Source organism: Aristolochia californica, unplaced genomic scaffold (assembly GCF_029961685.1).
Source record: "Aristolochia californica isolate CCGP_79_NKW_82.1479 unplaced genomic scaffold, dmAriCali1.0.hap1 SCAF_5, whole genome shotgun sequence".
Lineage (NCBI taxonomy): Eukaryota > Viridiplantae > Streptophyta > Magnoliopsida > Piperales > Aristolochiaceae > Aristolochia > Aristolochia californica.
The window spans coordinates 42,318,136-42,341,431 of NW_027182214.1; the positions used below are offsets into that span (position 1 = coordinate 42,318,136).

The window sequence follows — 23,296 nt, forward strand, 5'->3', positions numbered from 1 at the left end:
GGAGTGCTGAGTTCGTGTTTTTTCCGGAATAGGACAAAATGACAGCGTGAGTTACAGAGAATGTGAATTATTTCCGCAGTCTCGCTTTCAGTTTGCGAGATAGAGATGAGGGATGGAAGGACGGTTAGTTTCTGCGAGAACTGTCTCAGAGAAATCGTCAATTTTGTTTGCTTAAATGGGTGAGGTAGTCCGAAAATTGGTGGGAAACTGTATATGCTATGGTAACTCAATTTATGAAACCTCCAAGAGTTATCTATCATGAAGAATATAGGTTTTTTTGGGTATTGATTCTGCTAGGTCAAAACTTCATAAAAAAAATTACTGAAGAAGAAGAAGAAGACACCTGAACTGAGCCATTTTCCTTGGCTTTTTGATAAACAATAAAAATACACCAAAACTGTCTAAAGATGGAATATTTGGTACATCAGGCTTATAGAAAACAAATGGGGAAATTTTCTGTTTTCTTTTCATTTTTCTTTCCCCATCGGTAATTTGTCATTTTTACTCGTGTTACAGTTAACAGCTACTTTTGATCATTTTGTGATCAGGAGAAATGAAATCCATTCTACTTCAAACTGATCAAAGCCATCATATATTCCTATTCTATATATCCCCTATCACAATAAAATACAACAGAAAGCATTTAGCTAGTCCGCGTCAAAAAATCATTTACAGCAAGATTTGCATCTCCGTGGGCAACAGCATCCTCAGGTTCCGGCATGAATAGACTGGATGAAGTTGCCTGCGTTTCAAGCCAAAACAGAGTGAAATTTTGCCTCCAAAAAAAACAGTCACCATATCGTAGTAGATGGACGAAATAACTAAAACAGAAACAAGCAAACCACTGATCATTTCATTGCTGTTAAAGAAATATGGTCCATTAGCATTAAGCATGCCGATGAGAATAGTAAATATAATTGATCCAATACCTTTGTGTCCAGCTGTTTTTCTCCATTGTTGTCTAAAATGATGCTTGCACCATGTGCCCTTAGCCATTCTTCACATTCTTCCACTCCATCTGACTCCTTCTCATCGTTTACTTCCGCTGTTGCAACATTTAAGAAGCCCAAAACCTGAGCAATGAAAGCAACAGGGACAGTAGGTCGATAAGAACGGGACATACATCTCACAGCATCAAACCGCATTCTCTCCACATAAAGATCTGCACCCAACATAATAATTTTAATCATCAATAATATACTTATCTATCAAGAATTCTTCAAGCTTTGCAAATTCCAAACGTGAGAGTAGATAAAATAATACACATACTGCCAATATCCTGGCATGTGTAAGATGAGCCAGTTGAACCCGGTTCAACTAGACCTGGCCCCTCAACTAAGTCTGATAGTCGAGATACTTAATAACCAGTCAAACCATAGTAGACCAACCGTATTTTAATTAGTCACTCGCTGACCTTGCCAAACCCCGGGTCAGTGAATGGTCAGATCGCACAGGAGAGGGAACACCCCACGTGACTCAGCAAGACAGGGGGCCCTCACCATCTTTCTTTACTTTCAACACCAGCAGGAGAAGTGCCCCCATCTTCTAACCACCATGCAGGAGGGGAGGCCTAGGGCACCTCCCTGCCATCAGAAGGAAGGACGCTGCTCCCTCCTGTTTTTCTGCTGGTCTTCTCTTTCCTCCAGAAAAAAAGGGGGACAAGGCAGACCACCTCTTCCCCTGTCTTTCTGTAACAGAGAGGCTGGGTAGAGAGGAGGTTCACCCCTCCCTCATGGAGTTTTCTTTTATTTAAAACAAAAAATTATGACATCATTAGACATTAACAACAGATCAAACAGTGGTTACACCCAGTTAATCCAGTCACCTTTCCAGGTCGGGTTTTAAAACTTTGGGTTTAAACTGCCCACTGATGGTTAGCAGACAAATCCTAATCAACGAGCATATGTGCACATAATTGAAGAAAAAAAACGGATAATGCACACAGATGAAACTGCAGAAGAACACAATGAAACCAAAAACTTCTGCAACCACATCAGCAAACACCTAAAATAACTCCTACGCATGCATACCCATTAAGCATGTACTCAAGTAGGGAGCTGTCTTGTAAAGCCTGAAGAACAGAACATAGTTTCCTGAGGTGACAGCTGAACGGACTGCTAGTGCATGCTTTACAATTCCATCCCCCTTTGCTTCAACTGATAACCTGGCAATTAGTAAAACATTTAAAAAAAAAAAAAACTAATCAGTCAATCAACTCTCCAAAAAAAATTAATTTATAGAGGTAATAGCAACAATTAAAACAAAAATTGCACTAGATTTGGGTTTGAACAGTTAACAAAATACAGATATTTGCCTCTTAAAGCAACAGGAATATGTTTATATCAAGCCTTTAAAAGCATTCAGCTGCTAGAGAATCAAATTGCAATAAGGTACCTTGCCATTGATGATAAGAGATCTCTATTATTATTGGAGTGCAAAATAACACAAAGCAAACTGTAAGCTGTAAACTCCATGTAGCACCCCTTAATTCCATCAGAATAAAGGGTTTTCAGCTGTGATTGGCACTGCAGAAACAAACAAGTATTTATCACCGTATCAAAGCATAAACAACTTCTCACATGAAGAGTGGTTCCCTGCTCCAATGGCAAGGTTTACAAAATGATTGCTAACCTGGTTATATTCAGGCAAATCACCAGCTTCCAGTGCTAGTCGTGCATGAGTTTCATACACCTAATAAATCAGCCAAAAAAAACAAATATTTAGGCTAGAAATATTATGGGAGGATGTAGTTCAGAGAGCTATTTTCCTATGAAAACTGTAATAATCAGATTATAAACAAGGGTGAGAAAAGCATTTGAGAAACATCAACAGAAATCATCTATTGCATATGAAAGGGAAACCATGCATTTGGCTCACACTCTGCATGTACCACTGGCATAATACAAGCACTCATAACCAACATTTAGAGGGCCCCTGGGGTATGAACCACAGTAAAAGACCCTAACAGATTGAATAGTCCTTGACATACAATTTCAAGGATAAAATGCAAGATAAGAATCTCCACAGAAAAGCCTAAACTTGTACACACAAGTCAGGACATTTTTAACATCTGCATAGATCAAATCTGTTTGCGGATAAAACAGTCCACCAATCTAATTGCATATGTCCTCTACATTTCAGACCAGTTGTAAGAGAGTGGGGGTTGTATGTGGAAGAATATTCCAACCTCGATTTGGCTTGAAAAAAATCATATGCTTATTAGTTACAAAGACGCCACCAAACTTCAGCTAGTCATTTTGAGAGGAACCAACCCAACTTTAACATGGTATCAACAACTCAAATCCGTGCTTGTGTTTTACGTATCTTTGAGTATGTTCTCTATTGCCTGTTGTGTATGTTTTCCATATCTTGAGTCAGGTTATCAGATTAGGACTGGATGTGAAGGGAAGTATTAGTGGGTAAAAATAGTCTACTAATCTATAATAGTACACATGCTCCACGTCTCAGGCTAATTATCAAAGAGTGAGATTTATTATGTAAGGAAGGATAGTTCCATGTAGGTTTAGGCTTGGAAAATTCCTATTCTTATTAGTTCGGAAATGGCTTCCTAACTTTGGTTAGTTATTTCGAGGGAAACCAACTCAACTTCAACAAGATGATTCATTTGATCAGTTAGGTTGCCTTCAACTATGCCAAGCCCATCAAAACAATCTTAATAGCAGGTTGTAATAGAGTAAAGGCATATGATGAACAAATAGGATAAAGTGAGAGGGACCTCAAGACTTACAAAGCGAAGGCAGGTCCTGACATTAGCTAGGCATTTTGAGAATACCTTACCTCATGACAAGGTGTTCTAAATAAAACGCTATCAGACTAATGAAATATTTGAATTGCATTAAGCATGCTAGTAGGGAGCACAAGGCTCTCTTGGGCTTCAGTTTCTGCAGGATGCAGAAAACAGCAACCATGGAATATCTAAGGCCCAGAGACCACTGCTTTCATCAGTCTAGAACAGAGCCACCCATTAAGGATTAACCAATCGCCCTTTCATCAAGTGAGAATAAAATTATATAAGCTCACAAACAACATATACCTTCACTGTCAGCTCATTGTGTATCCGCTGAACAGTCAGGTCTTGACGAATTGATTTTAATTGGTCACACCTATAAAGGTAGTTCTTGTTGGAACTTTGAACCAGGACCAGAGCTTTCTCCAACACTTCTTCAGGTCTCACCTGCAAGAAGAACAATTGTTCCATGTCAATCCAGAATCCAAGGTATAGTATTAGCCAGAGAAGTCAATCAATCAATCTCTATATGTTTCTAAATAATAAATTAGGAGAAAATAATTACAGTAGCAGGGTCAGGTGCAGAAGTAAGACGCAAATAGCGCTTCTCAATTTCCTGACAGGTGCCTTTGACAGTTAATGCATCCCAGTCCATATCTTCAACAGCTCTGCTTTGACCCTCTTCATTCCTCTTACTCATAATGAGAGCAGTGGTCCTACTGTACAAATTTCCTGCTCCATTCCCTCTATGTCTAACTGCCTTAACTTCTTGTCCTTTATCAAAGCGCTTAAACCGATTTTCCCTCTTTTTCCTTTCCTCCGGTGAATTAGCTAGGTTAATTGAAGCTGCATAATATGAAGCTAAACCTTGCTCCTGGTCACTACCACTTGAGGAGTCACCATCATCACCAAATCGTGGCTTCTTAACTGGCCTCTGGGTACTTTTGCTTTGGTAACTTGCATTTGATGAGAAAAAGAACTTCATGTGACTTCCTATTTCGTCTTTGCCCTCTGACTTTCTACTATCTACCTGCAATGGTTTACTCCAACATTTAGAAAATATTGAAGTATCATATCAACTTAAACTGTTCAAGAAACATGTAACTTTGACAACAAAAAAATAAGCAAACGATTACCACTCTCTCCTTTTCTTTGGAGTGGACCCAGCTAACATCTTTTATTGGATCATAATTAACAGAAGCCAGCTTCTCAATTAACTTGTCCTCAGGAAGTGGTTCCCACCTACTTTTGGTCCGTCTGGTGGGACTCTTCTTATATTTGGACAACGAAGAAAGAATCGGACTGTGAGCTTGGCTGCATTATGGCAAATCACTTAATGATCAGGTAATTTCCTGCCACCAAAATCTAAATTCATGAAGGTAAAGTAGATGCATTCAAAAAAATAAACTTAAGAGTAAAGAAGAATAGAAATAGCAGCAGCCACAGTCATGGCTGTTGAGTCTTCACTTTCAAAAAATCATTTGTCTGTGTAAAGGTTGTGGACATTAAAAGAAATGATAAGAGAAAATTGCTTCCTAAAGCTGAGAAGAACAAGAAGTTACATGTAAAAATGGAAAATATTTTATCTAAATTTTTAATTTGCTTCCAATGAAAGAGAAAAAGAAACATCTGCAAAATATGTCAAGATAAAATTTTCTTACTTCATGTATGACTACTGGTAGGAAAAACAACTATTTCACAACTATAAGCTACGACATAAGTGATACATACAGAATTAAATAAAGATTCAGACAATAGCCAAATAAATAATCAGACATTGCAAAGAAACCATAAACCACACTTGTTTTTTTGAGAGGTGGATATTTTATTAAAGCAAAAGACAAAGAAAGAAACAACTCCCAGTGGGAAGGGAAAAAGGAGGAAAAACAAAGAAAGAGACAAGGACACCCTAAAGAATTACATAACAGGGGACAACAAGCTGTTGGTGAGATGTCCCCTCCTAAGCAAGAGAATCAGCTAAATAGTTAGCTGAACAAGGTATATAGGCCCAACTGATGGAGATAATGCAGTAAGATTGGGAATATTTAGAAAATAATGATCCAAAGGAGATATTATCAGACTACATGGGTTCCATGGGGATCGAGACATACTCCTTCGCCAAGTCCAATGCTGGTAAAGGGAAAAGTGGTTCAATATCCCAATTTTGAGTGAAAAGTGTACCATCAGCAGATGCTTTAGTTATCATCTGAAACAAAATCAAGAAAGAATCTGTCAGATAATGAAAAAGAACTGGAGATAACAGCACAAAATCAGGCAAACATGCAATATGAAAAATCCTAGCCATATTGGTGGGACCAGGGTTTTCTGACCTGGAATCAGGACCCGACCCATGTTCTTCAAAACCCAGGTCAGGTTGGCCGAGTCGGGTTCAGAGCTGGACTCAGAGTGAGTCAGAGGAGACTCGCGCAAAACAGAAGAGGCAAGTCCAACCCCCAACCTAACCGTTCCCCATTAAAATCCAGGTCAACCTGGCTGAGTCATAGATCGACCCTTCAGTTCAGATAAACATGTTAAGGATTCCAGGTCCATGCCCTTTTAAACAAATTGAGAGTCTAAAATGACAACTTTGACAAGCAATTGATTGTGGGAAGTCAAAGGTTGTAATAAGCTTAGGTACCTGTATCCTAGAGAACATTGCAATTTCTTTCAGAGATTCAAAATTCATCTAGCCCTGTTGTCCCAGGACGCACACCACCAATCTAATGCTATTTCATACTCCCTTCCCAGAGAGGATGCTTCCTATCAAGAACTTTTCGCAGGCAGCACAATACCCCTTGCTAAGCATTCTAGTTTGCACCTTTATTTCTTTTCTGAACTTAAAGCCCTCCCCTTTTGCAGCTTCTATACTATTCTGTTTTCTCTTGTATTTTTTTTTTTTCCAATATAATTTTGCTAGAAAAATACTTTTTTTTAACTCATGTAGCGATGCATTTTTAATAGAAAAATGTTTACAGCCTCTTAGTTATTCTCCGAAAATATTTATTCCATACAAAAACATAGTAGACATTTTTTTTTATTATTGCAGCACCTTTTGAGCAGGATGTCACTGAATTAGCACTTATATCTTCATTTGAATTTTTCATAAGGTGATACCCAGCAATGCAGTTGACGTGATAAGTAAACTTAAGCAGATATAGTTGACAAAAACCTTCCTTGAATATTCAAATTACCAATTGATAATTTGTTTAGCATATCTCAATGACTGTTTCTTTTGGAGATGGTATCTTGTTGATATCCTTACCTCCTTCATAATATTTTGGCAGGCTGCTTTCTGTGAGTCATCCTTGCAACGACCCAAAGCTCTTTCCACATAGGCACGCAATGATGCAGGAAAAGCTTCTGGCTGTATCAGACAAAACCCCAAAAAGAAATTCAAATTCTGAGAAAAAGAATCTAAAGCTTGTCAAGTATGAAAAACAAGAAGCAAAAGAAGAAGATCTCACCTTCAGCACAGTATCAGCAGATGAACCACTAGTGGAGACTTTCAAATTAGGCTTTGGGATTGAAACACTGATATAGGCAGGTTTAGATGGTGTATCTGTTGCAGAGGTATCCTTGTCGGCTTTGGTGATGCCCAATGCCAAACCAGAAGCAATTCTAGGGTTTGTTGGAATCTGAATATTGTTCGTTCGGCGTGTATCCAGAGTAGAAGCAGAGGATTGTGGCTGGTAAGTTTGAGGATGAACCTGGCTTGCAGTGGGATACTGTAGACTGGGAAACTGGGGAGTATACACTGTAGTACCCCGTTGATGCTCAAAACTTTTGTCCAGAATTGGATTTGATTCAGAAGGTTTGTGGAAGTACGATGGTGGATTATTGAGATGACTATTTGAAAATCCTGGGGACATGTTTTTCCAAGAATTATCATGATTTTCACTTACAGTCGCAGCCACCTGATTGGAAATGGTCACCTGAAGTCAGAAGACGAAATTATAATGAGTAACAGTGATAATAAATCCTATCAAGCAAACCTGAGTTAACTTCTACTTTCGTTTTGTTTAGGCCTCCGCTTTCGTTCATGACACATCAAAATAAAAACTATGAATATTTGAACAGCAAGGATGCCAACTACAATCTCTCTTACACACTCACATCACCAATAGCTGCAGTGATGCCTTTAAAGAGGGATGCACTAAACAGAACTAGAGGTACAAACAGAAGATCATTATCAAGTTGAATACAGCAGGGTATTTATTTATCAAATATATTTGGCATTTGAGCTATTTATTTAGCAGAGAAAGGGTATCCTGATAGCTGATAGTTCTATCAACTAGATGAACAGTAGAACCAAATTTGGGTCCATCTCAAACCAGAGCATCATCCTTTATGATTTAATGGATCAAACTTCAGGTGCACCATAAAAATGAGAAACCAACAGGTAACGTGATGTAGTTGCAAACAAACTACCCACAAAACCTTTAAAACAACACCTTCAGATCATAAAGTAATTGTTCTCTTTTTAATTGTCCTGGAAAAGCATTGTATGATGGTATTCTACTTTAAAAAAAACAAAAAAAAAAGGACTCTACTGACTTCCTGAAACCCATGGTTTCATTATCAAATATCCTCTAGAAATCAAGGCCCAAAAGACTCGGTGTAGGCATATTAAATGATGTTAGATATTTGAAGCCTTAAAGGATTCACAACGATGTTCTTAGATCAAGGAAAAAACCTCAGAAGTATACTACATAAACAGGTAGACATGTCATAACCACTGCATAATGACATCATTGAGAGTCATGTACCATAACTTGAAATTCTGTTTCGCTTTTGGCAAGGAAAAAAAAAACAAAATAACACATTAAACTCATGGAAATAAAAGGACATTTTAGGTGCAACTGCCTATGCATGGATTCAGATTGAAGGCTTCTAAGATAATCAAAAATTGATTTTATAATAGCCAACAACGTAATCAATTTAGAACCCATTTGACTTCTTTTCATCTTCATAGTTTTTTTGTCAAAATGAAGTGAACACTTAAAACTTGATTTATTCATTAAATTGATAAACAACCCTTAAAATAGAGTAAGTATCAACCCAAGCCATTGACATGTCCCTTAAAGGAACTTAAAATGAGGGGAAATTTCCTGCAATTCAGCCAATGGCAAAGTCTCCCTCAGCCTTATCCTAACGACGTGAAATTTCCTCCATGTTTTCTGTTGTAATGGAGTATTTATGCTGCTTTCAAGCTGTCTAAACTTTCTTCTGTACCTGGACTTGGGACCAGCATTCAAACACTTAAGTTGACAAGAGAAGCATACTGAACTTATCCTAGCAACACAAAATTCGATAAATCAAATCCCCCTGTTTTCAGTTGTGACAGAGTGGTTATGCTGTCATCAACCCTGTCTAATCTTTCTTATGTACCTGGGCTTGGGACCAGCTGCCAAACACTTAAGTTGACAAGAAAAGCATACACAATAAGTATCCATCAGTTTTCTTAACAAAAAATAAGTATCCATCAGTCAATGATGTTATGGCATAAGACTTAAAGAGTAGCCAAAGCTCTGAAATCCTAGTTAGTTACTAATGCACTCTGAGATAACCTTCTGTAACAAACTTATCAGTTATTTCTACTTTAATTTACATTCATGTTTATTGGTTATAATATTAAATGAAAACCTAAACGAAAACAGACACATGAAACCTGAAAAGAAGGTAATTCAGATGAACTGTCGTCAAGTCTCCAAGTCGTTGTGCCAGGTGGTGGTGGCTGGCTAGTTTCAACTGGATATCCTCTGCTGACACCTGGAATGGGACACTCAAGAGAGATAGTAGTAGTAGAAGTAGTAGTAACAGGTATATTCTCTGTTCCAGGAGCACAACTAACATCTGAAGAACTTTGACTATAATAATCTGCCCATTGCTTATATTGTTGCTGATATTGGACAGAAGATGCTGCAACAGAACTTGAACCATGATATTGAGTACCATTTGAATTGGATGGCGCATAATGTGGGTAATGATGGTTGTAATTTCCATAGCTTGCATCATGCCAAAAGTTAGTCTGACCACTGTAGCCGCTGTTTTGGTATCCACCACCAGTTGTCTGATAATCACCACCAGCATTGTAGTAAGTGCCTGAATAACTTGAAGGGCCCACATACGAGCCTGTACTCTGTAATGATGGGGTATAAGTCTGATAAGGAGCACCTGAAGTTTGATATGCCCCAGCTTGCTGAGAATATGAATGGTTAGTTGTTTGATCTTGATAGCTAGAGTAGTACGGCTGTCCTTGATACCCCCCAGAACCATATCCATAGGGGTCAGAAGAAGTTGGATAAGATGTACAGCTTGCATACTCATGGACTCCACTTGTGACCAAACTAGAAGATGTAGATGAGTAAGATGAACTGTTTCGTAACTCAGTGGGTCCATTCCGTTGATCATGATTATAACCAGAACTGGAAGGGAACCCATTTTCCATTGAGTCATTACTGGTTTTCAGCAAACTCCACTGGGCAGATGTGGAGCCAGTTGTTGAATGTGGAAGGTGGCTCGCATGGTAAGATGAATAAACAGGCAACGAAGCTTGATTTGCATCAGCAATCTGATAATTCTGCTCATAAAACAAAGAGTGTTGAGTTACAATTTGAAGAACCATGTAAATAATGTGAGCAGAAACATTGGGATAAGTCAAAGATAAAACACAAATTCTGAAAAAGGGAAGGATTCCCACAGAAACAAGGTTGCTATTAAGAAAAGAAATCTCAACCCAAAAATATAAAAAAACCATAAGAGAAGAAATTTGAACTACTAACTAGCACAAACATTTTTGAACAAAAAACCGTGTCTAATTTACACCTGGATGCAAATCAAATTGTTACAGCAGCAGCTAAGACATCTTTTCGCCTCTTTCTAGTCCTCTCTCTTATCTCTAGCTTTTTAATCCCCTTCTTTCTTTCGTTTCAGGTTGAACTTCTCTTAGATGGTTATACAATGACAAATCAAGATAGATAAATAATTTCAGCCTCCATACCTTCTTCCTTAACCCCAATTTTCAAAACCCTATCAAACCAAAGCCCTAATCACAAAACCTCTAAAAACAAATTCAGCTTTTCTTTTGTGTTTTCCTTCCTTAATATTATTTCCTTTTCAAATAGAACTACAGTAACCAAAACAATACTTCAAATATCATTGACAAGATACTCAAACATGTCAAATATGACTAGATGTTTTTAGTACGGGAACGCTGATAAAATGGTATCTGCAAAACAAGAACACACTATAACAAGGTGTAATTAACAAAAGATATGCACCTCAAAAAGTGAGGCATTGTCATCAAGTAACCATTAAACAAATATAAGCATATAGACCTTTTGTTGTATTTCTTATCACATACTCATTTTGTGTATTTCCTGTCATACACATCTCTTACTGTATTTAATTGATTTGCCAGCGGTAAGAGTTTCAGAATCCTAGTTCCATCCTCAATTAGAAATTTATTCACATTGCAATTCAGCTCAATCCAAAATTTACCAAAACAAGCAACTTAACTTCCACGAAGAAAGAAAATACATTCTTCGCAAATCAAGAACAGTCGATAAATACCTCAGACGATTGAGAATGCAGTTCAGTTGCAGTACCGCTTCCTTGATTCATGATTTCACCCGCATCACGTACCACCAACGATCACCAAATATCTCACATCCAATTTAGAAGCACACCATCAGATACAGCTTCACCTGACAAAACCAACTCCAATCACCACCAAGTAACAAAATCACTTAAGACAAACCTTAAATTGAGAACAACGGGGGGCCAAGTTCCAACATCAGCAAAGGAAGAAACTAAACTCGAAATATTAAAGAAACTGTACCTTCTAACCGTCTCGATCACTGGGTTGGGAGATCAGACGACGATACGAAAAGAAAGAAGAGGGAAATTATACTGAAACCAAGGTTGAAGTTCGACGGAAAACAATAAGAAATCAAAAAAAATAAAATCCTTAATAATAACAAATAAAGAAATAGAGGCAAAAGATACGAGCTATGAGAACGAGAGGTTCGGAGCGAGAGAGGGGGGAGGGTCTTCTGAATCGTCTCCCTTGATTCGACATCATAGATAATTAGAAAATTAAACTTAAAAGATGATCCTACCCCCAACATATAAAAATATTACGGCCCCGTCCTTGCTCTTCCTTCGTCTCTTCAATGCCCTAATCGGTGATTACCACACCTGTAACGAAGGAAGCCCGCGTGGGTTGTTCGAGGGTAATATGGGTTTTTTAGTGAACTTCAGGCTGTGACCTTGCATCGACTCCCGTCGGTCATCGGAGTCAAAGTCCAAACAGCTTAATTAGAGTCTAAAACACATATTAGGAGGGTCAAATGGTGGAAAAACATTAATTACTAGTGAGAAACCCATCTGATACACCAATGGTCCAAACAGTTTAATTAGAGTCTAAAACACATATCCTTGGTCAAATTGAAGCTCTTGGCAATCAAAGTGTGGAGGGCTAGTCAAATGGTCTATTAATTATCAAAATCGGAATTTCAATCAAAGTTTAGACTAATTATCGAGATCAAAGCCAACTTATAGGTCAAAATGAAGTCAATCATTCTAGGCCACCACCAAAATCAAATCAAAATATAGGAGAAAGACATTTGGATGCCACTAATGCATCACATAATCAAAGGAGTTGGCAAATAGTGACACTTGATGCCAAGATGGCCTTCATGTAGCACAAAATGATTTACATCATCTGTCATGTGTCAAAATCTCATAGGATGATAACTTGGTCTTGCTATGTGTCGAGATTGGGATGAGGACCTAGTCCTACCATGTGCTAAAATCTCATAGACGAGGACGAGACGAGGACTTGGTCCAACCACATGCCAAATTTTCATGGATTAAAGATTTGGTAAAGAAAAAAGAGGGACATAGAGGGGGGTGGTTGAACCCACCTCACCCCTTTATAAATATTTATCCTTTTGACATTTGACAAGGATCTCGGAGAATGAGAAGTTGAATAGAGATGAGAGATATGAAGAAAGTTGAATCATCGAAGCGCTAATATTCTATCATGTTGAAATTTTGGAAAAGAAAAATACTTCACTAACTTGTTGTCTTTATGATCTTTGGTTATTGATATGTCCCAAAAATGATTTACGGGGAAGTTGACCTCCCTCTCCTTTCTTCAATTATCTACCCATGCAAAGAGGGGAAAGTAGAGCTCCACCCCCCACGGCCACCACAACTTCCTCTCTCTTTCTTTCTCTCGTTTCCTTATTCACATAAAAGATGTCTCGAGTAAAACCTCTTCCAACAAGATGCCTTGGCCAAAAAATCTTCTTACATTCCAATTCCAATCCTTCTCTCTCCCCCTTGCTTAGCTTTGATTTAATAATTTTTTCCTTCTATTTTAGCTAAGGTGAGTCAATTTCATAGATTGAAAAGGTTCATCTTATTACTTTCTTCTCCTTCTCTATCTTAGAAGTACAAGTATTTTTATCCTTTGTTCTCTCTCTCTCACTATTGGAAGGTATGAATAAGTTGGGGTGTCATATAATTATCTTATGATTTGTGTCTCTTATTCACTCTTACTATGGTGAAGGGTATACTTGTAATACTTATATTTTTGGTATATATAAATAAAGCTTAAGGGGAAGGGCTAAGACAAGTCCATAACCGTATTCATCCTCCTCTTTTCTCCTCATGTGTTCTCTTATCTTCATCTCTCTCCTTGAACGTCACCTTTCTGTTAGGAATTAGACGCCCTAATTCCAAACTAGCGAAAGCAATAATAATAATCATGGAAGAAGGAAAAAACAAGCACGAAAAGACAACAAAATTTATACAGGAAACTACGTTCTGTCTTTTGTCACAGCAATAATCCACTATGAAGATGAAATTATTTTTCTCTAACCTCTCTCGGTCGCAACTGATGTTCCTCAAATTATTGATGATCGTCAAGGTGATAAAACCCTAACAACGGTGCCCCCATACATAAAGAGAAAATTAAAGCAACTGGATTATAAGTGTGAAATCCACAAACTACCCTTAATGACACAACAATTAATATACCGGATTGATGATCGTCAAGGTCGATCCACGCCAGAGGGTAAAGTGTTAATTAGGCTCCACAACTTAACAATTTCTCCCTTCTTTCTCTTCTCTCTTTTTCTTTCTCTTCTTCCTTCTTCTTTCTCCTCTTCTTCATTATTATGGAATCTTAGAAATCAACATGGTATTAGAGCAGTGATTGATTTTCAAGACTCCAGATCGTTTTCTTCTCTACCCAACCTTTGTTAAAATTATATGAACAAGTCTTCAAGTGTTGCTCGAGTATTGAGTTCTTCTTTCAAAAAGCGTTTCAAATGATGTTTGGTGGATGATTAATTGGTTGATGATCATGGGTTTGTCCGTGCAAATACACATATGAATCAATTGACCCTTTTGGTTTTGATCATATTTTTTGAGTTTTTCATGTTGTGTGGATGACTTTGATCATGGTTTTTTAAGTTCTACATGCTAATGGCATAACAAGTCATCTTTCTCTCTTCTTCTTTCTTTGCTTCCTTCTTCTTCCTTTCTCTTACCGAAGATCTTAATGTTATGGAAGCCTGAAAATCAACTCTCTCTCTCCCTCTCTCTCTCTTTAATGCAATTGAAAGATCACTCTTTTGTTAGTTTGTTTCTTGATACGAAGTTGAGTAGAGAAAATGACTCTTGAAGCTATTTTATACTATTTTCTTTTTACTCCTTTTCGCTTTCTATCCCTCTTTCTCCTTCCTCCGCCTTCCTTCTTCCACTCCACACCATAGCCATTATCAGTTCTGGCCGAACTCGGCCAAACCCATCTCCCGATTCTGCCTTGCAGTCATCCACAACAACTGCGTCAAGTTTCTTCTAAGATCGTTGTTGGAAGTATTACATGTTACCGTGGTTCATAGGAACGTTCGAGGTGTTTAGAATGCTTAGACGCTACAGTAGGACTGCTCGTGAAACACAACGAAACCATTAAACGCAATTTCTCTCTCTCTAATAAACATAAAAGACAAGAAAACTATCGAAGTTAAAAATAGAACGAGTAAATGTTCAATTTTTTTTTAAAATCAGCTGGTTACTGCTCATAACTCCCTGCTTCTCACGTTAAATTAGCACAATCGAAAACTTTCACTATCAAACTGATAAAAGCTGTGCAGAAGTTGGTCTGTGTTATTGGGTTATTGGAGTTTCAACCTCAGCCACAGGTTCCCTCATCTATCTTTTCTTGCTCCTCCTGCCTTATTGTCCCCTCTTCTTCCCCTTCCATTTTTTCCTCCCCTCTTCCCAAACTTCTTGTTCTCCTCTTCTTCTTCTTCCTATCTTCTTCCACTCTCCCCACCCAACCCTACTTGTCCCAAGTCCAGCTTTAAACGCAGCGAGGGTTACCTCGTTTGGAAGAAGTCAACTGGCGTCCCATTTGAAGGTATTTATCAATTGTTCCTTGTTTGAGATGTTGAATCTCTTTTCTTCTTGGAAGTTTTAGGGATATTGAAAACTTGTTCTACCATATGAGCTCTAAACTCCAAATTTGAAAACATATCCTCAAATTACAGTGAAAGAGGACTTGATAGATTCTATCCCCTTTCCACCAACATTCCACCCTCAATCTGCATCAGCCATGTCAACTATGGTAGCTAGCAAGCTCCTCTACCAAGAAAAGCCAGCCACTTCTTCACCAATATTCCCTTCCATCATCAATAACTGTGGATATGTAAATACTACTCCTATATATCTCTATAACTATGGGAAAGGCTCATCCATCATTCAAGAGCCTGCTCCCCTTCTTCTTCTTGTCTTATGTTTCTCCCTTCTCTCCTTCTCCTTCTTCTTCTTCCCATGTTTTCTCACCTCTCTTGCTTCACTCTTTCGTTCTTCTTCTCCTTTATAGTCCTAGAATCCTTCAAACCAGGAGAACAAAAATCCAAATAGCAGTTAAAATAACTCGATTGTAGTGATTACAATTGATTTTGGGAAAGACATGTAGCACATGAATTATAAGAGGAAAAGCAAAGAAGAGGAATGAGGGGCATTGTCATTGCTGGAATTTCATGGACGGGGGAGATTTCAGAGCTACTAGCACATCAAAACTCACAATCATGGAGAGAGAGGATGAAGTGGGTAGTTGAAGGAGCCATCTCCATTAATAATTATGAGAGAATTGAGATCGCACAAGAGAGAGAGAGAGAGAGGTGGGGGGGAGGGGCACCATCTCCATTAATAATGTTTTCTTTTTTGTGGCAACCAAACATGCCCAAAAAAGACATGGAAAGACTTCCTGGAAAATCTACTACTCTCAACGAAATACTAAATGGCATCTAGCATGAATTCCTTTTGAGCTAAATCTACTATTCTCTTCTATGTCTGTTTACTATGACATGGGCCTATAGAATGAATTCCTTTTAGCTAAATCTACTGGTCCCTTGTGTGCATGTTTACTATGACCTCGCCTCTAGAATGAATTACTTTGAACTGTATGAAATTTTATAGTTTATTGTTTGCTCTTTTTTTCTTGCCAAAATACAGTTTTTGTTCTTCAGTTTTCTTAGTAAGGAAATGTTGCCTAAAACGGCATCGAAAAAGCAAGAATACAACATAACAAGGAATAATTAACAAAAGATATGCACCTAAAAAAGTGAGGCATGTTCATCCAAAGATATTACTATTAAGCATATAGACCTCTTGTTGGCTTATGCAAAAGTTTAAATGCTCTCCACTTGTAGTAGAAAAATTACAAAGGAGACTCGATATGCCTCAAGTCAAGTTATGAAAAGCTTATACTTCTCAAGCCAAACCGAGTTACAAAGGAGACTCGATATGGCCCGATTCGATAAACCAGCTTTATAAAAAGCTTGAGCTTAAACTAGCCAAGTCATGTTTAAACCGAGCCTGAGCTGTTGATGAATTAGCTTAGCTCGTTAGCACCCCTCCTTGCATCTGAACTACTCAATTTTTTTCTTTTTTTTGAAAATGATGTATATATTAACAGAGGGAGAACAATACAGAGGTCAAGGAAGCAAAACCCTGACAACAAGAGATAAAAAAAAAGGTGCTTAGCTTGTTAGCACCCCTCATCTGAACTACTCAGTAATTACTGTATGTGGGATCGACTTAGACAAAAGAGCATGCTCTAGATGGGTATGTTATGAACTTTGCCTAGAACCACCCTAGAGGTGATGTTATTCCATAGACTACACTAGCTTATTCCTCCCCTAAACACATCTAACATTAAAATAAGTATACTTCATATTATACGTTTGAGCAAAATATTTGCTTCCATGATATGTCAATTTCTAACTGAGCTCTTATTATACAGTGGCTTCTGTGTAAAAGTACTAATCAATAAGGATTTAAGTGGCTATTTTTATCAAATAGTCCTACAAATCCTTGTCAATAATGCTTCCTCATCCTACCATACTTTTTCAGCTTTCTGATTACAACCACCAACCAAAAAGATGGGAAACATGAAAAAAGAGATTGTAAGTAAGAATATAAACAAATGAAAGAGATAATCACATCTATACATCCTTAAATAACAACTTTTTGCAACATAAAATTTTTAAACAATATAATTACTAGAGACTGTATAAAATGAAGTGTGCATTTTCTTTTGCTTTACATAGCCTAACCAGATCTATAAAAACAAAAAAAATAAAAATATTTCCATAATCATTATTGAACGCCGATATGGAGGAAGTAAAGCTTCTAATCACCAACTCATGAATTAGAAATGGCCTGAAGCTCCCCATCATCAAGAAAAGAAGGTATAACCTTCACAGGCTGAACAGTGAGACCGGCTTCTACACAAGCCTCTTCAAGAAGCTTTACTTGTGAAGGTCCTTCTGGGCAAAATGCAACAACTGCTCCTCCACTTCCAGTAAACTTTGATGCAGCACCTACACTTCTAGCTACTTCCACCATCTTAATGTTCAAGGCACCAAGGGCATCATCTCCAAACATTTTCCTGCAAAGTCCACAGAGCAGAAGTAATAAGCAACCACAAGGCTGCAAAGGTCCACACTCTTTTTTTTTTTCAAATAAGTAATGTTTCATAGCTGCCATCTTAAAACTCATAAACAAAAAGGGTGATACAACCAATTCTCATTCGTCACTAGAATCTTTTCATGTTAGAAATCAAACAAAATAGCCTCAAACATTTAAAATCATCTTTTTGAAATAGATTATGTAAAATATCTTTCGTTATTCCTAATGTAAGAATAATCCCAGGGAGAAAGCAACCCTGTTTGTTTTAGTTAAAGCAGGAATTCTGTAGTTTCATCAAAACAAAAGCTTTTGATCGTGCAAGACACTCCACAACTCACACAGTTGAATTTCCAATCCATCATACAAGAATTTGCAATAGCAACTTCTAGACATAATCCAAAGAACTGGAAGACCTCTCCAATTCACATTATTAGAAAACTAAGCATGAAGCTGTTTTATACAAATTCAGTCATGATGCAAGTAAAGTGGCTGAACTCTTCATTAAAAAAGTTGTTTGATGCTATGGATTACCAAAAATCAAACTTTATAACAAAGAAACCAAATTCGTGATAATTTTCACGAATTACTTGAGGAAGCAAGTAGGGACTGTCATCCTCAAACAGATGGTCAAAAAAGGGTCTGAACAGAACTTCCAGAAATATGATGCGGGCTCATGTTAAATAATTGAGATTTTGCTTTACCAAGGTCAGAATTAAACTCAAGTGGACTAAGAATTGGAGTACAAATTTTTCTCCATTTCAGAGAGTCCCAAGATCAAGGAACGGACAAGGACTGTAAGGATGTGATAGTTGCACGGAGAATGAGTGTGGAACCCCCTGTTTCTCCCATGGCCACTGGTGTGATCTTTCAATTGCATTAAAGTATTTCAAGCAAATTTTCATTGTTTTAAATGGTATTTTGGTACTTTCACAATCATTTTTCTCCCCCAGCATCAACAGAGAACCATACATACGAGGGAGGATTCAGCGGCTACAACACTTATCTCCAGTCCCAAGCTCTTAGCCTGCTACAAGTGCAAGCAACCAAAAGTCTGGAGGTTATCAGCTGCCAGAAAATGTTATCAGGTGACTCCAGCTACTTTATCTATGTGCTACCAGCACTGCAATCTATGGTGGTGGTGGTACCACTGGTGAAACTTATGGCTAGGGATGGCATAGAGGCGAGTTTGAGGTGAATTTTAACACAACGCAACCCTGCTCTGTCCCCGACCCTGTGACCCAGTTTACACCACCCCATGATAGTGGAAATTCTTCCACTGCATCCCCATCCCCATCTCCATCCCATCTAGCACCACTCTACACAGTCCCCACATCACCCAACCTCCATAAAGATATATATATATATTACAGAGAGAGAGAGAGAACAAAGGATAAAAAATACCTACTTACAGGTCAAAGACAAATAAGGAGATGCAGGTGAAAAGAGGAAACCTTTCCAAACTATGAAACTGACTCACCTTAGCAAAAATCATAAAACCAAAATGTGTGAGAGGGAAGAGAGATGAATTGGAAATTGGAATATTGGAAGATTTTTTTCTCAAGCCATCTATAGTTGGAAGAGCTTTTGCTCAAGGTGTTTTCCAGAAAATGTTCCTAAACATGGAGATCAATGACGTGAAGAAATTTTTAAATAAGGAAAAGAATGAGAGCAGAAGTGTGTGTTTAAAAAGGGAGGGGAGTGTCCTTTCCTTCTCCGTTCTCTACATGTGAAAAGAAGAGGGAGCTCCCACCTCTTTGCACGAGTAAAGAATTGGGTCCCCCTCCCCTTAAAGAAAAACCAAATCAGAAAACTCTGCCTCTATAATTTTTGGCACATATCAAGAGTGGAGATGGTGATGACAACTGCACCAGCAATGCTATCCCCTCTCAATTTCCAATCTTTGCTTAAAGGTTTTCATTGCATTTTTTCCTCCCTGCCAACCAAATTTTGAAGTCAACCCTAATCCTCGCACAATGAGGGCAAGACAACTCTGGCCTCACATGTAACAAGGCAGGGCAGGCAAGTTCCCTGTTTGACCCACCCCACTGCCATCCTTACTGTTGGTGATGGTTGCAAATAGCAGAGGGCACCAGAGGCAGGAATCATAACTGTTCACAATCCATGACTATTGATGATGAATGACACCAATGTGGAGACGAGGGTGGCTTTTTATAATGGAGGAAGTTGTTAACGGCCATGCCAAGATCAAGTTCATGTCCCAACTCTATAATGGAAATTTAAGGACACGTTTTCATATTTGGAGCTAGAGCTAATGTCACTAGTACAAGATTTGGCAAGACCTAACAAATTCCATATTTTTATTTTTGCCACAAATATATAGCTGTTTGCAAAGCTAACCTTTACAAAAAAAACAAAGGATTCAGAAAAACACATCAGAGAATAAAAGATTACCTTCGAATGTCGAAGTTTTGGTTCATAAGGGTTGCAAGTTTTGAATAATCTCTCTCTAACAATACTGTTCGACCCTCCAAAGCAATCTCAGCCACTTCTCCTATTGACGATCTTATGAATTCATCACCTTCAACCCATCTCTTGCAAACAGTGTTGTGAACCTGCAGTTCCAGGTAAATGATAAATATTCTTTTAGAAAAACGATTCATATGACTAATGATATCGAACCCCAATTTTATATTTTCTATCTGGCTTATTGCACCCAAAGAAAACACCAACAAGCAAGATAAAAGACAATGATCATGGAATAAATAAATAAAAATTGTATTTAAACCTTCAATGCAAACCTTTTGTATTTATTAACTTCAATGCAATTAATAGTTTTTTTTATCAAATAAAAAACTTCACTTGTCTTACCAAACATTCTAGCTCTAAATTTATGTAACAAAGTAACTAACAAAAAAAACCTTGCCGGAGTCACTAGGATTTTCAGCATGAATAAGATACAATGGCGGAAGCAAACTGATATCCATGGGCACATAGATCCCGTGTCCGTGCTCATCCATATGTTCCTTGTTAAAATCCTGCAAAATAATGTCTGTGTTGTTAAGAAAATAAATTTGAAAGAATAATAGAAGCTCAATTCTCCAAAGTCACATAGTACTGACCATATAAACGAGCCCTCCATAGACTTGCACAACTCGATCTTGGAGACCAGCTATAATTCCAAGTTCATTTTCTGAACTAAGAATCAGGCTAGGACGATCTTCCACTTTAACTAAATGTCTAATTTTATAGAAGTCAAGGAAACAATTCAAGGCAGCACAAACAATAGCACTTGAACCTGAGAGCCCTGTCTGGAAGGTCAACAATAAAATACTTGGTCACATTCCATAAATAACTATAGTATCATGATAAAATATTCATATGCAAAATACCACAAGAACTTGTGGCACCATTTTTTTACTTGGGAAAGACAAATTGTTGACTCAATTTTGATTGCATGTGAGGAAAAAATATTTCAAGTTTGCAATTCTATTCTTAAAAATAGAAATAGCTTGACCATTAAGGGTGGGCAAGGGTCGGGTCATGGGCGTGGGTTAACCAAAATCTGAACCCAATCCATGACCCCAAAACCCAAACTCGAAAATAACCTGACCCTGACCCGATCACCGTCCTTGTAACCCACCCCCGCCATGTTCCCATGAACCCAACCCATTCCCATCACCGTCCCCAACTTACACCCGACCCGTCTCAACCTCGTTTTATATTTTTATCTCATATGTGGGTCAGCTTCTGGTCGAGTTTGGGAAAACCCGTCCCCGACCTGGAACCCCATGGTTCCCCCGGTCCCAGACCCGCATGGTGAAACCATAAACCCGTAAAACCCAAACCGACGCCCACCTATTAACCACAAATGAAAACATATTTAGTTTCTTAAAGTGGCATTCTTATAGTAGCACCCAACCCTAAAAACTGTGTAATACATGATCAAAAGACAAAACTGAAAGTGATAACAGGTTACAAGACACTAAAAGAGCCAATGGTTCAAAAGTTCTACCTGGCGAGGGATATTGGTCTCATAAGATAACGTGAAATTTCCGCCTTGCAGGTCAATCTTTTTGTTAGAACAATACTTGTAGAAAACCTTACAAAAGGCCATAAGCAAGCGAACCCCTCCATAAAAACCTTCCTTTTCCAAGCGAGACACCTATGAACAAATTAAAATCCAAGCTCTTGTCAAACAACTTCACAACACACTGAGTTTAAATCCGTAAACACTTTTTTGCTCCGTATACTCTAAAATTGTTGCTCCATAAAAGCGATAGCGATGACTCCTACCATATTTATGAACAAACAAAATAATCGAATAAAAACAAGGCGTCTTGCACATGAATGGCAGATCAAAATGAATGAAGATCACTATGATGGAAGGAAAGACAAACCAGATGATGAATGTTATCGAACCGGACAAGATCGTGGATAGGATGAGGTTGGATGAGAAGTTCATCAGAAGGCTGCAGCCGAACGGACGCCCAGAAATTGTCGATGCTCACCGAAATTGTACGACCAAAGTAGACGTCGCTGGGGTTGCCGAGCAGCCCAATCCTAGCATAGGCTTTGTGCTCGATGAAATCCGATGAAGGGTCACTCTCCATCTAATAAGTATTCGGCGTCTTCCTTCTTCACGACGAACAGAGTCTTATACTCTCCTGCAACAAACGTCTTTGTTTCATGGATACGAAATTAATGTAGTTCAGTTAAGCTCGGTAAAAAAAATATCGCGAACCCGTCCCAGTAGAAAGACGCGATAAAAGAGAAATTAATCGACGTACGAAAAACCGTAAAACCGCTTATAAATTAAGACAATCTATAAGACGCCTCTTCACAGATTTGATCAAAAAGCCTACTGGAAAGCATCGGATTCTACTGGTCAACAGCTTCGTCCTCATAGCAAAACTGATTTTCCACATGATACATTCGAAACAACGCCTCTACAAAAATCAAAACACCTCCAGAAAGAAGAGTTACCTGCTAGAAAAGACTGCTGCAGTATGCAATTGGCAACCGACTTCAGAGATGGTATCGTATAGATTCCGACAGCAGACGGAACGAGATAAGAGTCCGACGGCGAGGAGGTTCAAAGACCGGAGGTGTTGCCGACTTGCAGAAGAGAGAATGAGCGTAGGAAGAAGAAAGATAGAGATGAAGGAACGCTGCCGGAGAGTTCTGAGTTTTCGTATATGTTTGATAATGAAGCGTCTCAAGAGACGTGTGAGGGTTCGCCAATGCGTTTTTCCCGGGCGTGACGTAGGACTGACGTGCTTAAGGGCCCATTTAGAACCCACAGAAAATAAAATAAAAGGAAATAAAAGGGGAGAGAAAGTTATTTTCTTTTTTTGGCAGCAAAGAATCATTGAGAGAAAATCTTAGTTAATAGTTTTTTCTCTCACAAGATGGAATTTGGAGATAAAAGAAAATAAATAGAAAACTGGGAGAAAATTGTAATCGTCAAAATTTCAAAATATTACTATTTTTTTTTCTTTTTCTTTTTCTTTTTCCATGTGTATCAAAACAAGAGAAACTATCTTTATCTTCCATTTTCTCTCTCATTTTCCATGGGCATCCAAATAAGAGAAAATC

General features: G+C 38.1%; 2 protein-coding genes across 3 annotated transcripts; both read right to left on the minus strand.

Annotated features, from left to right (window-relative positions):
- Nucleotides 1–388: 388 nt before the first annotated feature.
- On the minus strand, nt 389–11,815 carry LOC137966490 (SAC3 family protein A-like). 2 transcript variants are annotated; one of them, XM_068813126.1, is made up of 15 exons: nt 11,756–11,815; nt 11,589–11,659; nt 11,321–11,454; nt 9,417–10,328; nt 7,213–7,680; nt 7,011–7,112; nt 5,860–5,954; nt 4,885–5,062; nt 4,314–4,778; nt 4,055–4,195; nt 2,632–2,691; nt 2,395–2,525; nt 2,031–2,164; nt 930–1,162; nt 389–742 (listed from the first exon to the last, which is right to left on the minus strand). In XM_068813126.1, exons 3-15 carry the CDS (start codon nt 11,369–11,371, stop codon nt 644–646), a joined length of 3,069 nt encoding a protein of 1,022 aa, XP_068669227.1. In that variant the 5' UTR covers nt 11,372–11,454; nt 11,589–11,659; nt 11,756–11,815; the 3' UTR covers nt 389–643. The 2 variants fall into 2 exon arrangements, with proteins under 2 accessions (XP_068669227.1, XP_068669228.1); XM_068813127.1 differs by lacking the exons at nt 11,321–11,454; nt 11,589–11,659; nt 11,756–11,815 and having other exon boundaries at nt 9,417–9,818; nt 9,923–10,188.
- A 5,627-nt stretch (nt 11,816–17,442) lies between these two features.
- LOC137965368 (glucuronokinase 1-like) lies at nt 17,443–22,311 on the minus strand. The gene is made up of 6 exons (XM_068811669.1): nt 22,099–22,311; nt 21,714–21,863; nt 20,821–21,009; nt 20,620–20,736; nt 20,153–20,313; nt 17,443–17,720 (listed from the first exon to the last, which is right to left on the minus strand). The coding sequence occupies exons 1-6, from the start codon at nt 22,309–22,311 to the stop codon at nt 17,474–17,476; spliced, it is 1,077 nt and encodes a 358-aa protein (XP_068667770.1). The 3' UTR covers nt 17,443–17,473.
- Between the last annotated feature and the right edge of the window lie 985 nt (nt 22,312–23,296).

Bases quoted from the DNA above. Each gene is read 5' to 3' on its own strand.
- LOC137965368 (XM_068811669.1), bottom strand. From the start codon at position 22,311: ATGGAGAGTGACCCTTCATCGGATTTCATCGAGCACAAAGCCTATGCT. The intron at 21,864-22,098 runs GTTTGTCTTTCC...ATTTGTTCATAG, and splicing joins TCGATAACATTCATCATCTG to GTGTCTCGCTTGGAAAAGGA. The intron at 20,737-20,820 runs GTCAGTACTATG...ATTATTTTGCAG, and splicing joins ATGGAGGGCTCGTTTATATG to GATTTTAACAAGGAACATAT.
- LOC137966490 (XM_068813126.1), bottom strand. From the start codon at position 11,371: ATGAATCAAGGAAGCGGTACTGCAACTGAACTGCATTCTCAATCGTCT. The intron at 5,063-5,859 runs GTATGTCTCGAT...GCCATAATGCAG, and splicing joins GCATTGGACTTGGCGAAGGA to CCAAGCTCACAGTCCGATTC. The intron at 1,163-2,030 runs GTATGCATGCGT...TGTTGGGTGCAG, and splicing joins CTTGAGTACATGCTTAATGG to ATCTTTATGTGGAGAGAATG.